The sequence below is a fragment of the Salvia splendens genome, chromosome 15, assembly GCF_004379255.2.
Source record: "Salvia splendens isolate huo1 chromosome 15, SspV2, whole genome shotgun sequence".
NCBI lineage: Eukaryota > Viridiplantae > Streptophyta > Magnoliopsida > Lamiales > Lamiaceae > Salvia > Salvia splendens.
This window is the reverse complement of record NC_056046.1, coordinates 32,251,167-32,267,509: the sequence shown is the minus strand read 5'-3', so window position 1 is coordinate 32,267,509 and position 16,343 is coordinate 32,251,167. Positions and strand designations below refer to the sequence as shown.

General features: G+C 38.6%; 1 protein-coding gene across 1 annotated transcript; it reads left to right on the top strand.

Annotated features, from left to right (window-relative positions):
* The first annotated feature begins 9,524 nt into the window (after positions 1–9,524).
* Positions 9,525–10,074, top strand: LOC121767041 (norbelladine synthase-like). Its single transcript, XM_042163248.1, has 2 exons — positions 9,525–9,712; positions 9,777–10,074. Exons 1-2 carry the CDS (start codon positions 9,525–9,527, stop codon positions 10,072–10,074), a joined length of 486 nt encoding a protein of 161 aa, XP_042019182.1.
* Positions 10,075–16,343: the final 6,269 nt, after the last annotated feature.

Sequence of the window (16,343 nt, the reverse complement as noted above, 5' to 3'; positions counted from 1 at the left end):
TATGAACCCATTGATGTGATTCTACCATTCCATATTATGATTTTCGTTCCATGATCAGTACCATTTTGTGACAATTGCCTACATTTCTCAATACTCATGCAACTGATCATTCTCTTTCTCAACCCTATAAGTCATTATCCATTGATGTGTGGACCTTTCAAATTCCGGTCGAACAACAGAATTATCTTGTTTGGTATCCTACCATGAGAATTGAACTCCAATTCGATTCCATCATATATTCATATCTTATGTTCCTTCAAGCCCCGTGGGGATGACTATAACCAATTGTTACAATTCGAAATCGGTTCATATCCAAGCTAAGAATGTTTGAGTATATTTTTGACTTCGTGATTCATATTCTGAGTAAGAAACTTTCAGCAGTGTTGCTACACTTTTGAAATCATTTGATATCCAAGTTAAGACTGTTTGATAAAATTTTGAGTTCTTGATACACATTCTGAGTTCTTGATGCGACATTTCATGGAGAGGTAAATTTCTTTTCGAGCACCCAGCAAAGAGCCGACGTATCTCGTATGGAATTTCCATGAAACAGACGAACCTCAGTAATATCTGTCTTGCAAGCAACCACGATGATAAGAAAAGAGCGTCCGCGTATCTGGTATACTTGAATGGGGAAGAAAAGAAAGAATTGAGGGTGGAAGACGTGGCAGTGGTGCGAGATTTTCCCGAGGTGTTCCCCGAAGCTTACCAGGACCGCCACCCGACAGACAGGTGGAGTTCACCATTGATCTAGAACCAGGATCAGCGCCAGTATCAAAGGCGCCATACCCGAATGGCCCCTAAGGAGTTGGCCGAGTTGAAGGTCCAGTTGCAGGAACTGTTGGACTTGGGTTTCATTCAACCCAGTGTGTCACCATGGGGAGCGCCAGTTCTGTTCGTTAAGAAGAAGGACGGAACAATGAGAATGTGCATCGACTATCGTGAGCTTAACAAGATGACTTTGAAGAACAAGTACCCCCTGCCAAGGATTGATGACTTGTTTGATCAACTTCGAGGAGCGGGCGTGTTCTCGAAAATGGATTTGAGATCAGGGTATCATCAACTAAAGGTCCGACGAGAGGATGTGCCTAAGACTGCTTTTCGCACTCGTTATGGCCATTATGAGTTCGTCGTGATGCCGTTTGGTCTGACCAACGCCCCAGCCGTTTTCATGGACTTGAGTGAACCGAGTTTTCCACGAGTATCTTGACAAGTTTGTGTTAGTCCTTCATCGACGACGTGTTGGTGTACCTCGAAGATACCGAGGAGGAGCATGGACAGCACCTACGAACAGTGTTGGAAACATTGTCAAAGGAGAAGAAACTTTATGCAACGTTTAGTACGTGTGAGTTTTGGTTAACTCGAGTGAACTTTCTTGGTCATATTGTGACGGCAAATGGGATTCAAGTAGACCCAGCAAAGGTCGAGGCCGTACAGAATTGGAAATCGCCGAAGACGCCAAGTGAAATCCGCAGTTTCTTGGGATTGGCGGGATATTATCGACGATTCATCGAGGGATTCTCTAAGATTGCGAGACCGATGACGCAACTACTTAAGAAGGGAATCAAAGTGGTTTGGACGCCAGAGTGTGAGGCGAGTTTCCAACTGTTGAAAGAGAAGTTGACTACAGCACCCGTCCTAGCGGTACCAAACCCGACAAAGACTTTCGCCATCTAACGGACGCGTCGAAAGTAGGACTAGGATGTGTGTTATGCAAGATGGGAAGGTGATAGCATATGCTCCCGACAGTTGAGACCGAATGAGTTGAATTTTTCCGACGCATGTTTTGGAGTTAGCAGCAGTGGTGCATGCACTGAAAATGTGGAGACATCATCTCTACGGAGTGAGATGCGAAATCTACACCGATCACAAGAGTCTCAAGTACTTCTTCGAGCAGAAGGAGCTAAACATGCGACACGACGTTGGTTAGAAGGTCGTGAAGGGACTATGATTGTGGTATTAATTACCATCCGGGCAAGGCGAACGTGGTCGCCGATGCTTTAAGTAGGAAGAACCAACCTCAACTGGCTTATTTCCTAACGCAAGAGGAAGCGTTGATTCACGAGTTCGACAAGATGAGTTTGGAGATGGTAAAAGCGCCCGAGACAGTAGGTGCAAGGTTGGCGTCGCTAGGGATCGAGCCAGATTTGAGAACCAAGCTCATGGAAGCCCAGCGACGTGATGGAAAGTTGGAAGATGTACGTGCGAAGGTCAGAGCCGAGAAGCTTGATCATTACCGTGAGGAGGCGGATAATGCTTTGACGTATGATGGACGATTGTGTGTGCCAAGCGATGAGGTGCTAAAAGAGGAGATTTTGAGTGAAGCGCACGACACGCTTACACCGCACACCCCGGAAGCACGAAGATGTATCTGGATTTGAAGCAACGGTTTTGGTGGAATGGAATGAAAGGGGACGTAGCATCATATGTGGAACGATGTCTAGCATGCCAACAAGTGAAGGCCTTACACCAACGGCCATATGGGAAGTTACAACCGCTCGAAATTCCCGAATGGAAGTGGAGCATCTAGCTATGGTTTTCGTGACGGGTTTGCCAAAGTCACAGAAGGGCAACACTGCGATCTGGGTGATCATTGATCGACTTACAAAAAGCGCGCACTTTTTACCGATTAAGATTACTTATGGCGCGGGACCAAACTAGCAAAGCTCTACGTGGACGAGATTGTGCGATTGCACGGAGTGCCAAAGACTATTGTATCCGACCGCGATACGAAGTTCACATCAAAGTTTTTGGATGAGTATGCAACGCGAATTGGGCACACAACTGAACTTCAGCACTGCATATCACCCGCAATCGGATGGGCAGTCCGAGAGAACGATTCAAACACTTGAAGATATGTGCGAGCAGTTGTCTTAGATCGAGGGGAAAGTTGGGAAACGGTTCTACCATTGGTTGAATTCGCCTACAACAACAGTTATCAAGCGACGATCGATATGGCTCCGTATGAAGCCTTGTACGGCAGGAAGTGTCAATCCCCACTTTACTGGGATGAAGTTGGAGAGAGAAAGATGTAGGACCCGACGCTATAAAGGAGATGACCGAAATTGTGCATCAAATCCGTGCAAGGATCAAGGAAGCTCAAGATAGGCAGAAATCGTATGCGGACGTGCGTCGAACAGAGATCAAGTTCGACGTTGGTGACAAAGTGTTCTTGAAAGTGTCCCCGACGAGAGGAGTTGTGAGATGTGGGGTGAAAGGCAAGCTGAAACCGCGTTTTGTGGGACCGTACGAGATCATCGACGAAGTAGGTCCTGTAGCGTATCGTTTGGCGGTTACCTCCCAGCTTTGGGAACGTGCACAACGTGTTCCACGTGTCGCAGTTGCGCAAGTATGTGTTCGACCCCAAACATGTGATTCACCAAGAGGAAGTGATCCTAACCCCGACATGAGCTACGAAGAGAGACCCGAAGCCAATCCTAGATCGGAAGGTACAAGAGCTACGAAACAAGACGATAGCGTCCGTGAAGGTGTTGTGGAAGCACCATGGTCCCGAGGAAGCTACGTGGGAGGTTAGAAGATAAGATGAAAGAAAAGTTTCCCGAGCTGTTTGTGAGAGACGTTTAAATTTCGGGACGAAATTTCTGTTTAGAGGGGAAGGATGTAACATCCCAAACTTTTGTGACCCTTTTATTATGTATTTGGAATTTTGGGAATTTCTGAAACGTTTGCTTCTATGTGATTAAGTGGCCTTACGTGGAATGAATTATCGTGTTATTGTGATTGAGGAGCTTGAGTTTTATACTGTGCCAATGAAGGGAAAAAAATTAATAAGATCATGCATTTATTTCTTTCTCGAGTCAATTCTTTGATATTTCCGGTCACTCCTAATTGTTGAAATAGTACTTCTTTTGTGGATTAATTAGTTGTTTTGGGACTTTAATCCAAATTAAATCCAAACTAACGACCCCTAAATTGTACTACATGAAATTCGAACTCCATTCTATTTTTCCTTGGGAGTTTCGAAAATCTCCAATAGGAGATTGGATTTATTTTTCCTTTGATTTAATTGGTGCTTTATTGACTTCCATCCTTTGAATTTAATCCAATTAAATCATGTGATAATTTATTTCTTCACCCAAAATAAATAGAGAGTTGGATTATTTGCCTTGGCTATTTGAGCCTAATTTTTCGGCCCCCTCCAATAAATCTTGGAGAATAATTTAATTGTTTCCTAATTGTGGAATCCTTTTTGTTCAAATTAAATTCCTATGTCAAATTAATTGGGGATGCGAATATTTTTCTTCTATTGTTCTTCCATGTCACACGCCCCATACTATTATTTTTCTTGTGGGAATTTAATTAATTATGCCTTTTTTTTATGGGAGCCTTTTTCCCATAAAGAAATTACCAAATTTAAATCCTATTCTATTTTAATTGGGGATTTAAATAATTTCCTTGTGCAATTACCCTAATAATTTTCGGCCCCTCCTATTAGTTCCCTACTTGGAGATTTAATTTATTTGTTCCCTCATATTCATTATTTTATTTCCTAAGTTATGAATATATTCTCCAAGAAAATACCAAAACAAATTCCTTGTTGTGAACATGGAATTTTCGAAAATTCCTTATTATTTTCCAGCCATGATTTTCGAAATTGGCTCTTCCTAATTGTGGGATTTTTATTCTTTGGCCCATATATTTAGTTCCCCCACAATTTATTTATTTAATTCATGGATTTTAACCTAAACTATAAATATTAAAAGCTAAAACCCTAGCCCCCATTCCCTCAAAAAAAAAAAAAATCGCCCACTCTCTCTTCTCTCCTCTCCCTCAACGGTTTCTCTCCTCTCCCACTCTCCCATCTCCAAAAATCCTCCATCCACTATTGTTCTTGCAACCATTGAAGTTACCTTCAAGAATCTCCGACGAATCGCCTTGTTCTTCGCTTCTACCGATTGGTTTTTGTCAAGGGAAGGTATATTTGCTCACTCTTTCTTCTCCTTCTCTTTTGAACCATGTTTTGAGTCCTACATGCATGTAGAGAGTGTAGGTTTGATAGATCGCAAGTTTTAACGGGAGGGAATTGTGTGTTCGTATGAACTTGGTTGATTTTTGCTTGTGATTGAAATCATGTGGGTTTGGATCGAAATATTTGTGAATAATATGAGTTTGTATGCAAATATGTGTTTTAGGGAATGTGTAAGCATGATGATGTTGTTTCGAGCATGAAGAATCGGTGTTTTCGTTGTGGAGATTAAAAACCCTATTTTCGAATCTGAACCAGAATTCTGTGATGCTCGACCAGTGACTTATGATCTGTAGTCGACCCATCAAACGAACGAATTTTGCTACGAAATTTTTACTGAGTAAACGTCAAGATGTTTTCTGTGTCTCGTGTTAATTTCAGCCTGTTTTATCGAAAAATGAATTTTTAATAAATTTTTGAAGTTGACTACGCAAATCTGCCAGAAACGTGAGTTCTCGCCATGAATGTTTCGTTTTCTGTTTGACTGACCAAATGAACTCCGATTGATGTAATTCTTGAACTATATGAAAATTTGAAGTGTCTTCTGTCTTTTGTCAAATTTTCAGCCTTTTTGGGCGTCGTATGAATTTATGGTGAATTTTTCAAATGAACTGCGCAATACTGTCAGAAATTGTATGTTCTAACCAGAGAGTTCAATATGTGATATGACTGACTAAATGACGTGATTTCGATATGAAAATTTTCATGGATGAACTTGAATGTGTCCTCTGTATCGTGACCAAAATTTAGCATGTTTTGAGGTCGGGTGAATTTAAAGTGATTTTTACAAAACGGTCGCGCATTTCTGCCAGTTTTCTGCCTTGATTAAATGACACTTAGTTTCAAGTTTAAAAGTGTTATATGATGAATGTATGTGCAAGGGACGTGTTTTAAATGTTGAAATCACTTGCGATAAGTTGAAATGTGTTACGTATGTTTTATACCCTTGTGATGTATGTTGGGTTTTGGGATTGAGGAGAACGATGAGAGAGAATCGATAGGACATGCATAGTGATATGTTGTTGTGTGAGACTGACTTGTGTTGTCGTTGGCAAGGGTATTGTGTTTTCGTGAACTCGAGGATCGCTAAGTTGGGTTGTGATTTTTCTAAGAGAACGAGGTGGGCTTTCTTTCAAACCTCTTTACTTTTCTGAAAATATTATGTGGAGATATAAGGGTGGTTTAACTGTTATGTCATGCCATGGACTGTTTGTTATGAGATTGTGTGTCTGATGCCTAGTTCGTATGAGTTTACTCCGTTAGGCTATATGGCTGTATATGTGAAACGAATTCGGGTCCGAGTAGGGCCGTAAACCCTATCGGGCTGTGTACACTGGTGGGATCGAGAGCCGTCCTTGCAAGTCGGCCGGTCTCGTGGGCGAATAGTGTGGCCACACTTTCGTCGCACTGTGATTGTGATTGTTGGATTGATGTGAAAAGTGGGGAGATTATTTGACTGGCCAGTCTATGAAACTTTTTGTGTTCTCGTGATATTTTTCTTTACTGCGTATAAAACTCGAGATCACTGGTATGGATGACATAACTTGATAAATATTTTTGGCATGAGCCCATTGAGTACAACAAGTACTCAGCCCTGCAATTTCTTTTTAAAATTTTGCAGGTTGAGCGGGATGTTGCGGTGGATGTTGAGCTGGCTAGAGAACTTAGGATACGTTGTGTCGTCATACATAGGCGTGATCCTTGACTCTCCTTGAACCCTTTTATCCGCTGCTATGTTTTAATTTATGTCTTAAGATCTTAAGCTTTTCGTTTTGGTGTTGGAACATGTATGGTGGTGTTAGGTTTTAAACGTGCATCTACGTTGTCTTTTGAAAATGGTTTTCTCTGAGATTTAAGTTTAATGCGTGTTTTACTTAAACTTTTAATTGATGTATTTTTTAAGTCTAACTTTTTCGTTGTCCTTTTTTTTTTAAAAGTATTCTTTATCTTATGTCCTTTCAAAAAATAATAACGTTAAAATCTTTAAACTAAGTTGTTTTCCTTTCTTCAAAATTAATTAAGTTTTTTTTTTTAAATTGAAATCCATGCATGTCGGTCACGATCGCCGCGTTTGTGGTACCCCCTTGTATGGGCGGTCGTGACACTTATACTTAGCGTTTGGATATGAATACATCCCTATAATATATACATATATATATATATATATATATATATATATATATATATATATATATATATATATATATATATATATATATAGGGTTTTGATCTATGCAAAACCATATTTAAATACAGAAACACAGAATAATATCATGTGTAGGGCATTTTTAGGTCATGGTTAGTGTATTTTTAGGTCATACTAACCAAGTATGACCTAAAATGATCTTAACATGACATTAAACTCAAATCTTATAATATGACCTAAAAATGCTTAATTATGACCTTCCGTGTTTTTGATTAATTATTGACCATTAGATCATCTAATCCTAGGGCTAAGATTTGGGCTGCATTTCTGGATTTAAACACATACTTATTTTTAATATCTCCCTATATATATATATGTAAATGTAAATACAAAATATGGGGTGTTACAACAATTGATCTATGTCAGTAGGTGAAATAATTCTGCGACACGTTCTACCATCACACTAATAAAAATGTGAAACATTTATGTCAATAATAATTCCATTGGTGGATAACTTCGACCTGAGCTCGATTAGGATGGTTCTGTCAAGGGCGATGCAGCTGGGGAACGAGTTGGAAGTCGCAGACGGTTTTGGACAGGTGAAAAGTGAAAAATAACTTATATTCCTTACTTTATTTTTCATGTCCTTTAAATGATCATTTAATATCGGAAACACTAAATTCAATTTAATTAGTCCCTATATTTGTTTAGAGATTATAAGAATTATACTACTAATTGATTAACTTTATTTTACTCTAAATTCAGTGTTAGGAAAATTAGTTGGGTAGGTGGAGGAATGTGAAGTTAAGTCGGATTAACTTGTCATTACTCCCTATTGATGTATTACATATATAACTAATCGATTTGAATCCTTATTATGGTACCACTTGCATCTAATACTTTGTCAATTTTGATTTATAATATAACTAAATGCACGGTTCCTAGAGAGAGATATTGCACCGAATTTTCAACCAATTCAACATTTATTTATTGAACAATAGAATGGCATACTTAATTTGATTTCATTTTATTTAACCCTTTTTTTATAGTGATGCTCCCGTCTTTGTCGGGTAATTTCAATAAATTGTTTAATTAATTATAGAATGACTGCCAATCTCTGCAGTTGCTACCACGTAACATGCATGTTAAAAATTTGTACACGAAGTTATGTACTTAGCCATGTATGATAATAATAATATTATCATAATTTATATACTTTTTTATTCTAGGTGGGTTAGATAGACCACTAGGATTCAAAGATATTAGACAAAAATAATAAATTCATGGGCCGACTAATAAACATAAACTTCCTAGCCCGTTTGTCCATTATTCTAGGTGGGTTAGATAGACCAGTAGGGAATTCATGTTATTGGAAAAAAATAATAAATTCATGAGCTAACTAATAAACATAAATTTCCTAGCCTGTTTGTCCATACTTATATTTTTTCGTAAGTAATATTTAGTTATATTATAATTCAAAATTGGTAAAGTATTAGATGCAAGTGGTACCATGATAAAGATTCGAATCGATTAGATATATATGCATGACATCAATGAGGAGTAATGACAAAGTTAATCCGACCTAACTTCACATTCCTCCACCTACCCAACTAATTTTCCTAACACTGAATTTAGAGTAAAACTAAGTAAATCAATTAGTAGTATAATTCTTATAATATCAACACAAATATAGGGAGTAATTAAATTGAATTTAGTGTTTCTGGTATTAAATGATCATGTGAAGGACATGAAAAATGAAGTTAGGTATATCAGTTATTTTTCACTTTTCACCTGTCCAAAAACCGCATGCGGCACGCGGCTGAGCAGAGCCGCTTCCAGCTCCTTCCCCAGCGGCACCGCCCCTGGCATAATCATCCTGATCGAGCTTAGTTTGAAGTTATCCACCAGCAGAATTATTAGTGACATAGATGATTCATATTTTTATTAGTGTGATGGTTGAATTGTCGCAGAATTATTTCACCTATGAAACATAAATCAATTATGTCTTCAACTAGTCTTTTCAAGTGATGTTTCGAAATTAATAAAGATGATTTTTATATTTCTACGGCCGAGGGCTATATTAGTAAATTCTATGTAATTTAAGATTGAAATAGTGTTGCACATATTATTATCACTGAATTTTTCATGATAATAAAACAGTCATTTTCAGCCATAATTCAACGGGCCATTTTCCAATAAACGAGTCACACAGAAAATTTAACCAACAAATCAAACACTATATTGGGCCGTTAAATGCTCTATGAATGCCCCTATTTACCAATTCAACCACACCCTTATTTTATAAATAATAACCCTCTCAATCTCAACTCCTTTTTGTAGTGCATAGACATCACATCCTCCGCAACCGGAAATCGAAGATGTACTGGAACAATGTCCGCTGAGATGACGGTTGATGTACCGGCAACTGAAGCGTGGAAGGTCTACGGCACTCGACAGCTCCCCGAAGTGGCGGAGGAAGCCAACTCCGACTTTATAAGCCGGGTCGACGTCGTCCAAGGGGACGGCGGCGCCGGAACTATTCTCGAGGTCGTTTTCCGTCCAGGTACCACCCACATTCAGTTCAATCAACTTCCACTAGATTTATTTAATTATCCTAACTAATTTAATAGATTAATTGAGTAGGGATGGGAGGGGAATGAATTCGTTCAAGGAGAAATTCATAGTGGTGGATAACGAGAAGCGTGTGAAGGAGGCAGAGGTTGTGGAAAGTGGATTTCTGGATCTAGGGTTCAAGCTGTATCGTATGAGATTTAATGTGATAGAGGTGGAGGGAAACGAGAAGCAGTGTATAACTCGATCTACGATCGAGTACGAGCTCAAAGAGGAAGCTGCAGCGAATGTTGAAATCGCTTCCATTAAACCATTCACTGGCCTCATGCTACTCTGTGCTAAGTATTTTCTCCGCAACAATGACAATTGATCAACTATAGCTGCAACAATGACAATTGATCTAATATTAACTTGGGAATGCGTGTTTTACTTTCATGTTTACTAAAATAAATTCTATCCTCCTACTATATATCTTTGTATTTCATTTTCTCTCTTTTTCCATGCTTTTAATAACAACAATCAATATGAATCTACATATTGTATCAACTCGTAACTATGAAATCTTGAAAAAGCCGCCACAAGAAAATCCTACTCCCTCCGTTAGCTATTAAAAGTCATACTTTATCCGCCACGAATTTTAAAAAATGTTAATGGAAAGTGAATTGAAAAAAATAATGAAATGGAAGTTATACTCTTTGATACGCTCGGATTTTAGCACTATTTTTGGCCTTTATTTGGTCCATTTTGAGTATTGCATGTCCAATAATTGCATATTTTATCTATTTTGGTATTTTGACGTGTTTTGTGAGAAATGTTCAAATTTGAGCCTAAAAAGATAAATAAAAGTAGAAGATGAAAATGTGGAGCATTCAACCTGCCCAGCGGACCGTTGGCGGCCAATGATTGCTTAACAAATAGCGGTCCGCTTCGAGAAAGTTGTGCTGAAAATACTAGTTCAACACATAATTGTAACACCCAAAATCAGGGTTTAGTTGGAAAATTCCTTTCTACACATATTTGTCAATTTAGGGTGAAATTCTTATAATTTGTGCACAACACTGAATATTATTTTATATAGAATTGGGGTAACACAAGTATCACGTCAGTAAGATAGAGCAAGAAAATAGAATTAAATTGGAAATTATATAGTGTATACAATAGAAGGGAGAAATGGTCATTTTGCATAAAAGATGCTATATATATATTTTTATATCCAAAAATCTTCGAGAGGCACGATTTTTTTAGGTTTGGAATTTTTTTTTTACTGCAATCAAGACAATTATACATGGAATCATCTAGAAAGAATATGAATGATCGAAATAGTGATATTTGTCATTCACTATTCATAATTAATTAAATAATGTGGCTCTTGCTATAAAATCAAATATAGCTACTAGCCTACTATTCACCCCACTTTGGAGAATCAACCGATTAGTCATCAAAGGAGGAAGAAGAAGAAGTTGCCATCTATGAAAGTTTCACTTAATTTGTGTTGACGCTTTGAACCAGTCGAACCAACGTAGGATTATCATGGTAGGGCTCTCATTTATCCTATTTTTCTTATATTTGAAACTTATGATAGGTTATGAGGTAAAACTTTTCTGACCTCGTTGGTTGTCAAATAAGGTTTGTGTTACGTTTTGAGTTTATCAATCAATTCTTGTCCGTAGACGTCGAAAACATAAGTTTTTCCATTGAACTAGATTGAGTTGAACCTATGTATGGTTTTGAGTATGAACTGACTATCTTATGGCATTAATCCATGAATCTTAATTGGTCAATTTGTTGTTGAAAATGAATAATATATCTTATTTAGTGACTAAAGTGAATTTATTAGAATTTATAATGGTCATTTGATATATTTTGGAAAATTGATTGGAATATTGAAGTGAAAGATCTTTTTTTGAGGAAGGAATTGAATATGATAATGACTAATAACTAAGTGTGATTATGTGAGTGGATTAACCATAGAAATGAGACTAGAATTGATGATCGAAGCATATTCTAACTATTGCAAATAATTGAGATTAAAGAAATTTAGTTGATAAGGTTAATGAGTTTTATTTATAAGATTTGGTAAAAGAAATATGATTTAGAATGACTATGGTTAAACTAAATTTGAGGACTTACTAAGTAAGATTAGTAATTACGGAGTATAAAGTAACAAGTGGAAATAGTAACTTAGAATTTGATTAATGGAATAAAAGACATGAAACAAACATGGAATGGATAGATAAAATGAGTAGTATATGGAATGCATTTCATTGATCTTGAAATTTATCTGTGATTATTAATATTTTAAAATTAGTATTCGCAAAATTTCCCATGCTCTCCTGACCTTACTTTCACTCGCACATTCTCCAACGCGGCATCGGCCCTTTGAGCTTCTACGATCCTCGCTCAAAGATCAGGTTCAATTACCAAAGTAGCGATTCTTCCCTCTACCGTCTCGGGTGCATTCACCACTTCCAACTTCAATTTACTAAATTCCCATATCAGACTCTCATCTCTCATCCTGAGTGAGAAATGTAGCTAGTTGAGGTTATTCTTCTAACTTAACGCATCGGCCACCACGTTGGCCTTGCCAGGATGATAATTAATTCCACAATCGTAATCTTTCACCAACTCAAGCCATCTTCGTTGTCTCATATTCAAATCCTTCTGCTCGAAAAAGTATTTTAGGCGCTTGTGATCCATGAAAATTTCACATCGAACCCCATAGAGGTGATGTCTCCAAATTTTCAAGGCATGCACAACTGCTGCCAATTCCAAGTCATGTGTGGGATAATTAAACTCCTGCGGCCTTAGTTGTCGTGATGCGTACGCAATCACCATGTCATTCAGCATTAGCACGCATCCAAGTCCCACTTTCGAAGCATCAATATACACTACATAGTTCGTTCCCGGCTCCGGCACGGTAAGAACTGGTGCAGTGGTCAATTTCTCCTTTAGAAGCTGAAATCTTGCTTCACACTTGGGAGTCCATACGAATTTGGTTACTTTCTTCAATTATTGGATCATCGATCTTGCGATCTTAGAAAATCCCTCAATAAACCTTCGGCAGTATCGTGCCAGACCTAGGAAACTCCGAATCTCATTAGGTGTTGAAGGAGAGTTCCATCGTCGAACTGTCTCAATCTTCGCAGGATCCACTCGAATTCCTTCTACGGTGACAATATGTCCAAGGAAGTTCACCTCGTTAAGTCAGAACTCGGTCTTGCTAAACTTAGCATAGAGTTTCTCGGCTCTTAACGTTTCTAAGGTGATTCTTAGATGTTCTTCGTGCTCTTTCTCATTCTAAGAGTAAATAAGTACATCATCTATGAAGACTAGTACAAATTTATCCAAGTACGGGTGAAACACTCGGTTCATCAAATCCATGAACACGACTGGCGCATTAGTGAGCCTGAAAGGCATTACTATGAACTCGTAATGGCCATATCTTGTAAGAAACGCAGTTTTGGGGACATCTTCCCGTCGCACCTTCAGATGATGATATCCTGATCTCAAATCCATCTTCGAGAAGACACCAACTCCTCAAAGTTGATCAAACAAGTCATCTATCCTTGGCAAAGGATACTTATTCTTAAGAGTCAGTTTATTAAACTCTCTATAGTCGATGCATATTCTTAAAGTGCTATCTTTCTTCTTTACGAACAGTACTGTTGCTCCCCATGGCGATACGGTAGGTCTTATGAAACCTAAGTCCATTAATTCTTTCAACTGAATTTTCAGTTCCTCCAACTCCTTAGGCGCCATTCTGTAAGGTGCCTTTGATACTGGGGCCGATCCTGGCTCCAGATCAATTGTAAACTCCAATTGTCTGTCAGGTGGGGGTCCTGGTAAAGCGTCAGGAAAAACGTCCAGAAATTCTCGCACGATTGCTACATCCTCTATTCTCTTTTCCTTCTTCTCCTCACCGTACAGGTAAGTAAGATAAGATGATCGTCCTTTCGTCATCATATTTGTTGCTTGTAACGCTGAGATAATCGATGTACGCTGATTCATGGAGATCCCATAGAAAGTAGTCAATCCTTCTCCCGGATGTTGTGGCAAAATTCGTCGTTCCTTGCAGAGTATCGCCGTATAGTTCTTTTCGAGCCAATCCATTCCCAATATTATGTCGATATTCATCATCGCAATAACATACAAATCATGAGCTACTAGCTTAAGTTCTCCCATCACAAACTCCGCGTTCGAGCAAGTTCGTGAAATATCTATGAGGCCTCATACTAGTGATGATACATTCATTCTAGGTTCAATCGCATCAGTAGGGAGTTCTAGGGTCTCTACACATGACACTAATATAAAAGAGTGCGATGCACCCGTATGAAATAAAATGGCGATAGGTATATTATGAAGTGTACTCATACCTGCCAAATTATCTTGCCCGTGGTTCCCTTGCCCCATTTTTGGCTGCCTTGGTCGCAGTGCATACGCCCTTGCCTGCAGGGACTGTCGGCGTTTCCGTGGTTGTGCCTGCGGCTGCTGCGGAGGGTAGAACTTGATCTCCCCTCGGTTCAGCATGAAGTGCCCGCAGTTGCGGCTGTTGTCCCTATGGGTTTGGCCGAAGAGTCACCCCAGTCTTCGTACTTGGGCACTCACGGGAGAAATGTCCGTTTGATGCACTATTTATTAGCACTAAAACTACTTGCAAGTATACAAGGTAGAAATAGTATAGCTAAAGGTCAGTATTGGGATATCGAACACGGGGAATATAATTGCAACTGACTATTATATACTAAGCGTCAAATACTATCTAGAGAAACAAGAGTTTTGGGAAATTTTGAGAATGAAAACAATTAAAAACAAGTAAACACCTAATTGCAAATAAATCACAAAGATAAAAGATAAGAGATAAGAGAATTCCGGGGATGTGCTTTCACACTTATGGTTATACAAATTCCAACTACAACACCCTAGCACAGTTTATACTTCGATAGAACGAGTCACACAAGTTTTGCCCATGCGGCACAAGCGTAGATTACTAACACTAGGGTTGTCAATCCTAGTCCGTAACTCCTAAAAGCTCCTAAGACCCTTGAAAAGTCTTCACTCTCAATTAACAGTGTCGTTTTAAGGGAAGCTAATTGTAGTGTCTATTAAGTGGATCTAACTCGCCAACCTCCTCTCACGATTATGTAGCAAGTTATATTGAATCAACACCGAATGTGTCACTCAAACATGTAGTATTACGGAACAACTTAAGGAAGAAACGAAATAAAAACAAAACGGATATTAAATAGCAAAAGGAATTGTATAAACCAAAAAGAGTTACTAACACATCCCTAGAATCCTATGAGTTTAGTTACACATGATAGAATAAACTAAAAACATAGATTGAAGGGAAGACAATGAAAACATAAGAACTAAAGCAAATAAAACCCGGAGGTTGAATCCTTGTAGCTTTAATGATCTTCTTGAATCCTTCTCCAACCCCTTGCACAATGAAGCACTCTTAACTTTTGAACCTTGGATGAAAGATGAAAGATTAGGGTTGGAGGAGGAGCCTTGAGGGCTCCCCAATTTTGGAGGCTATGAGTTGGTGAATATTATGAATGAGGTTATGGGGTATATATAGGCTTGAAAAAGGTTTAAACATGGTAAAAGGTGTCCTCCAAGCAATAGGAAATATGTAATTTTCGTGCCCCGTAGTAGAAGGAAAAGATTTGGCTTAACAAGGCAAAAGGTTCTTTCCTTCCTTAAATTTCCGCCTAAGTATGGCAGCTTTGCGCGACTTTAGTAGAAATGCCATAACTTTCTCCACAGAACTCCGATTGAAGTGATCTTGGTACCATCTTGAAACTATTTTCAAGATGAAGAGAATGGTTTGTAGAACGCTCTGATCGGACTTCAGGAACGCCGGAAAATCGAGTTTGAAGTGACGCTGTCGCGCGTGAATAGGTCCAGCGGCCACGGGAAAGAGTCAGACCTCTTTGGAGTGCTTGAAGCGACCGCTGCGTTGAGTGCAGCGGCCCGCTGGGCGTCCCTTCAGTTCCAGCTTCCGGAAATTCACCTTTTTATGCCCTTTTTCTGCTCTATTTTGCACATTTCTCACAAAACACTTCAATATACCAAAATAGATAAAATATACAAAATATGGACATGTAATGCAACTTTGACACTCAAAACGGACCAAATAATGACCTTAAAATAGTGCAAAATCCGAGCGTATCAACTCCCCCAAACTTACATTTTTGTTTGTCCTCGAACAAAACAATAAAGACACGAGAATAGACGCACGGAATGCACAAGGACTAGACGTCATAATTGCCTCAAATTTTGGAAAAGATAGATTAAGCATGTATTAACGCAATCAAATCAAGTAGGGTTTATTAGTGCACTTTCATTACTAGCTCGTGGAACACCTTGAATTTAAGCACTCACATGTGGCAAACTTCCAAAGATGGGAAGTGTTCTCTCACTCTCAAAGTGTATAAGGTAAAGTATTTAAAAGCACTGAAATCATGCATCATGCAAAGTATACCATAGGCTTGCTCAAAGTCTAATCCCTCCGTTACTAGATCTTATTAAGCATCAAAAGTCCGAAAGGTCTTTATTTTTGGTTGTAATGTGAGGAATATTTGGCGAAAAAGTGACTAAACCCAATTGAAGGGAAGGGTCGTGATTATCGATCTC

What these genes read in the sequence shown, in the direction of transcription:
- LOC121767041 (XM_042163248.1), top strand. Translation starts at nt 9,525, where the DNA reads ATGTCCGCTGAGATGACGGTTGATGTACCGGCAACTGAAGCGTGGAAG. An exon ending in CCAGGTACCACCCACATTCA is followed by an intron (nt 9,713 to 9,776) that starts GTTCAATCAACT and finishes TTAATTGAGTAG; the next exon opens with GGATGGGAGGGGAATGAATT.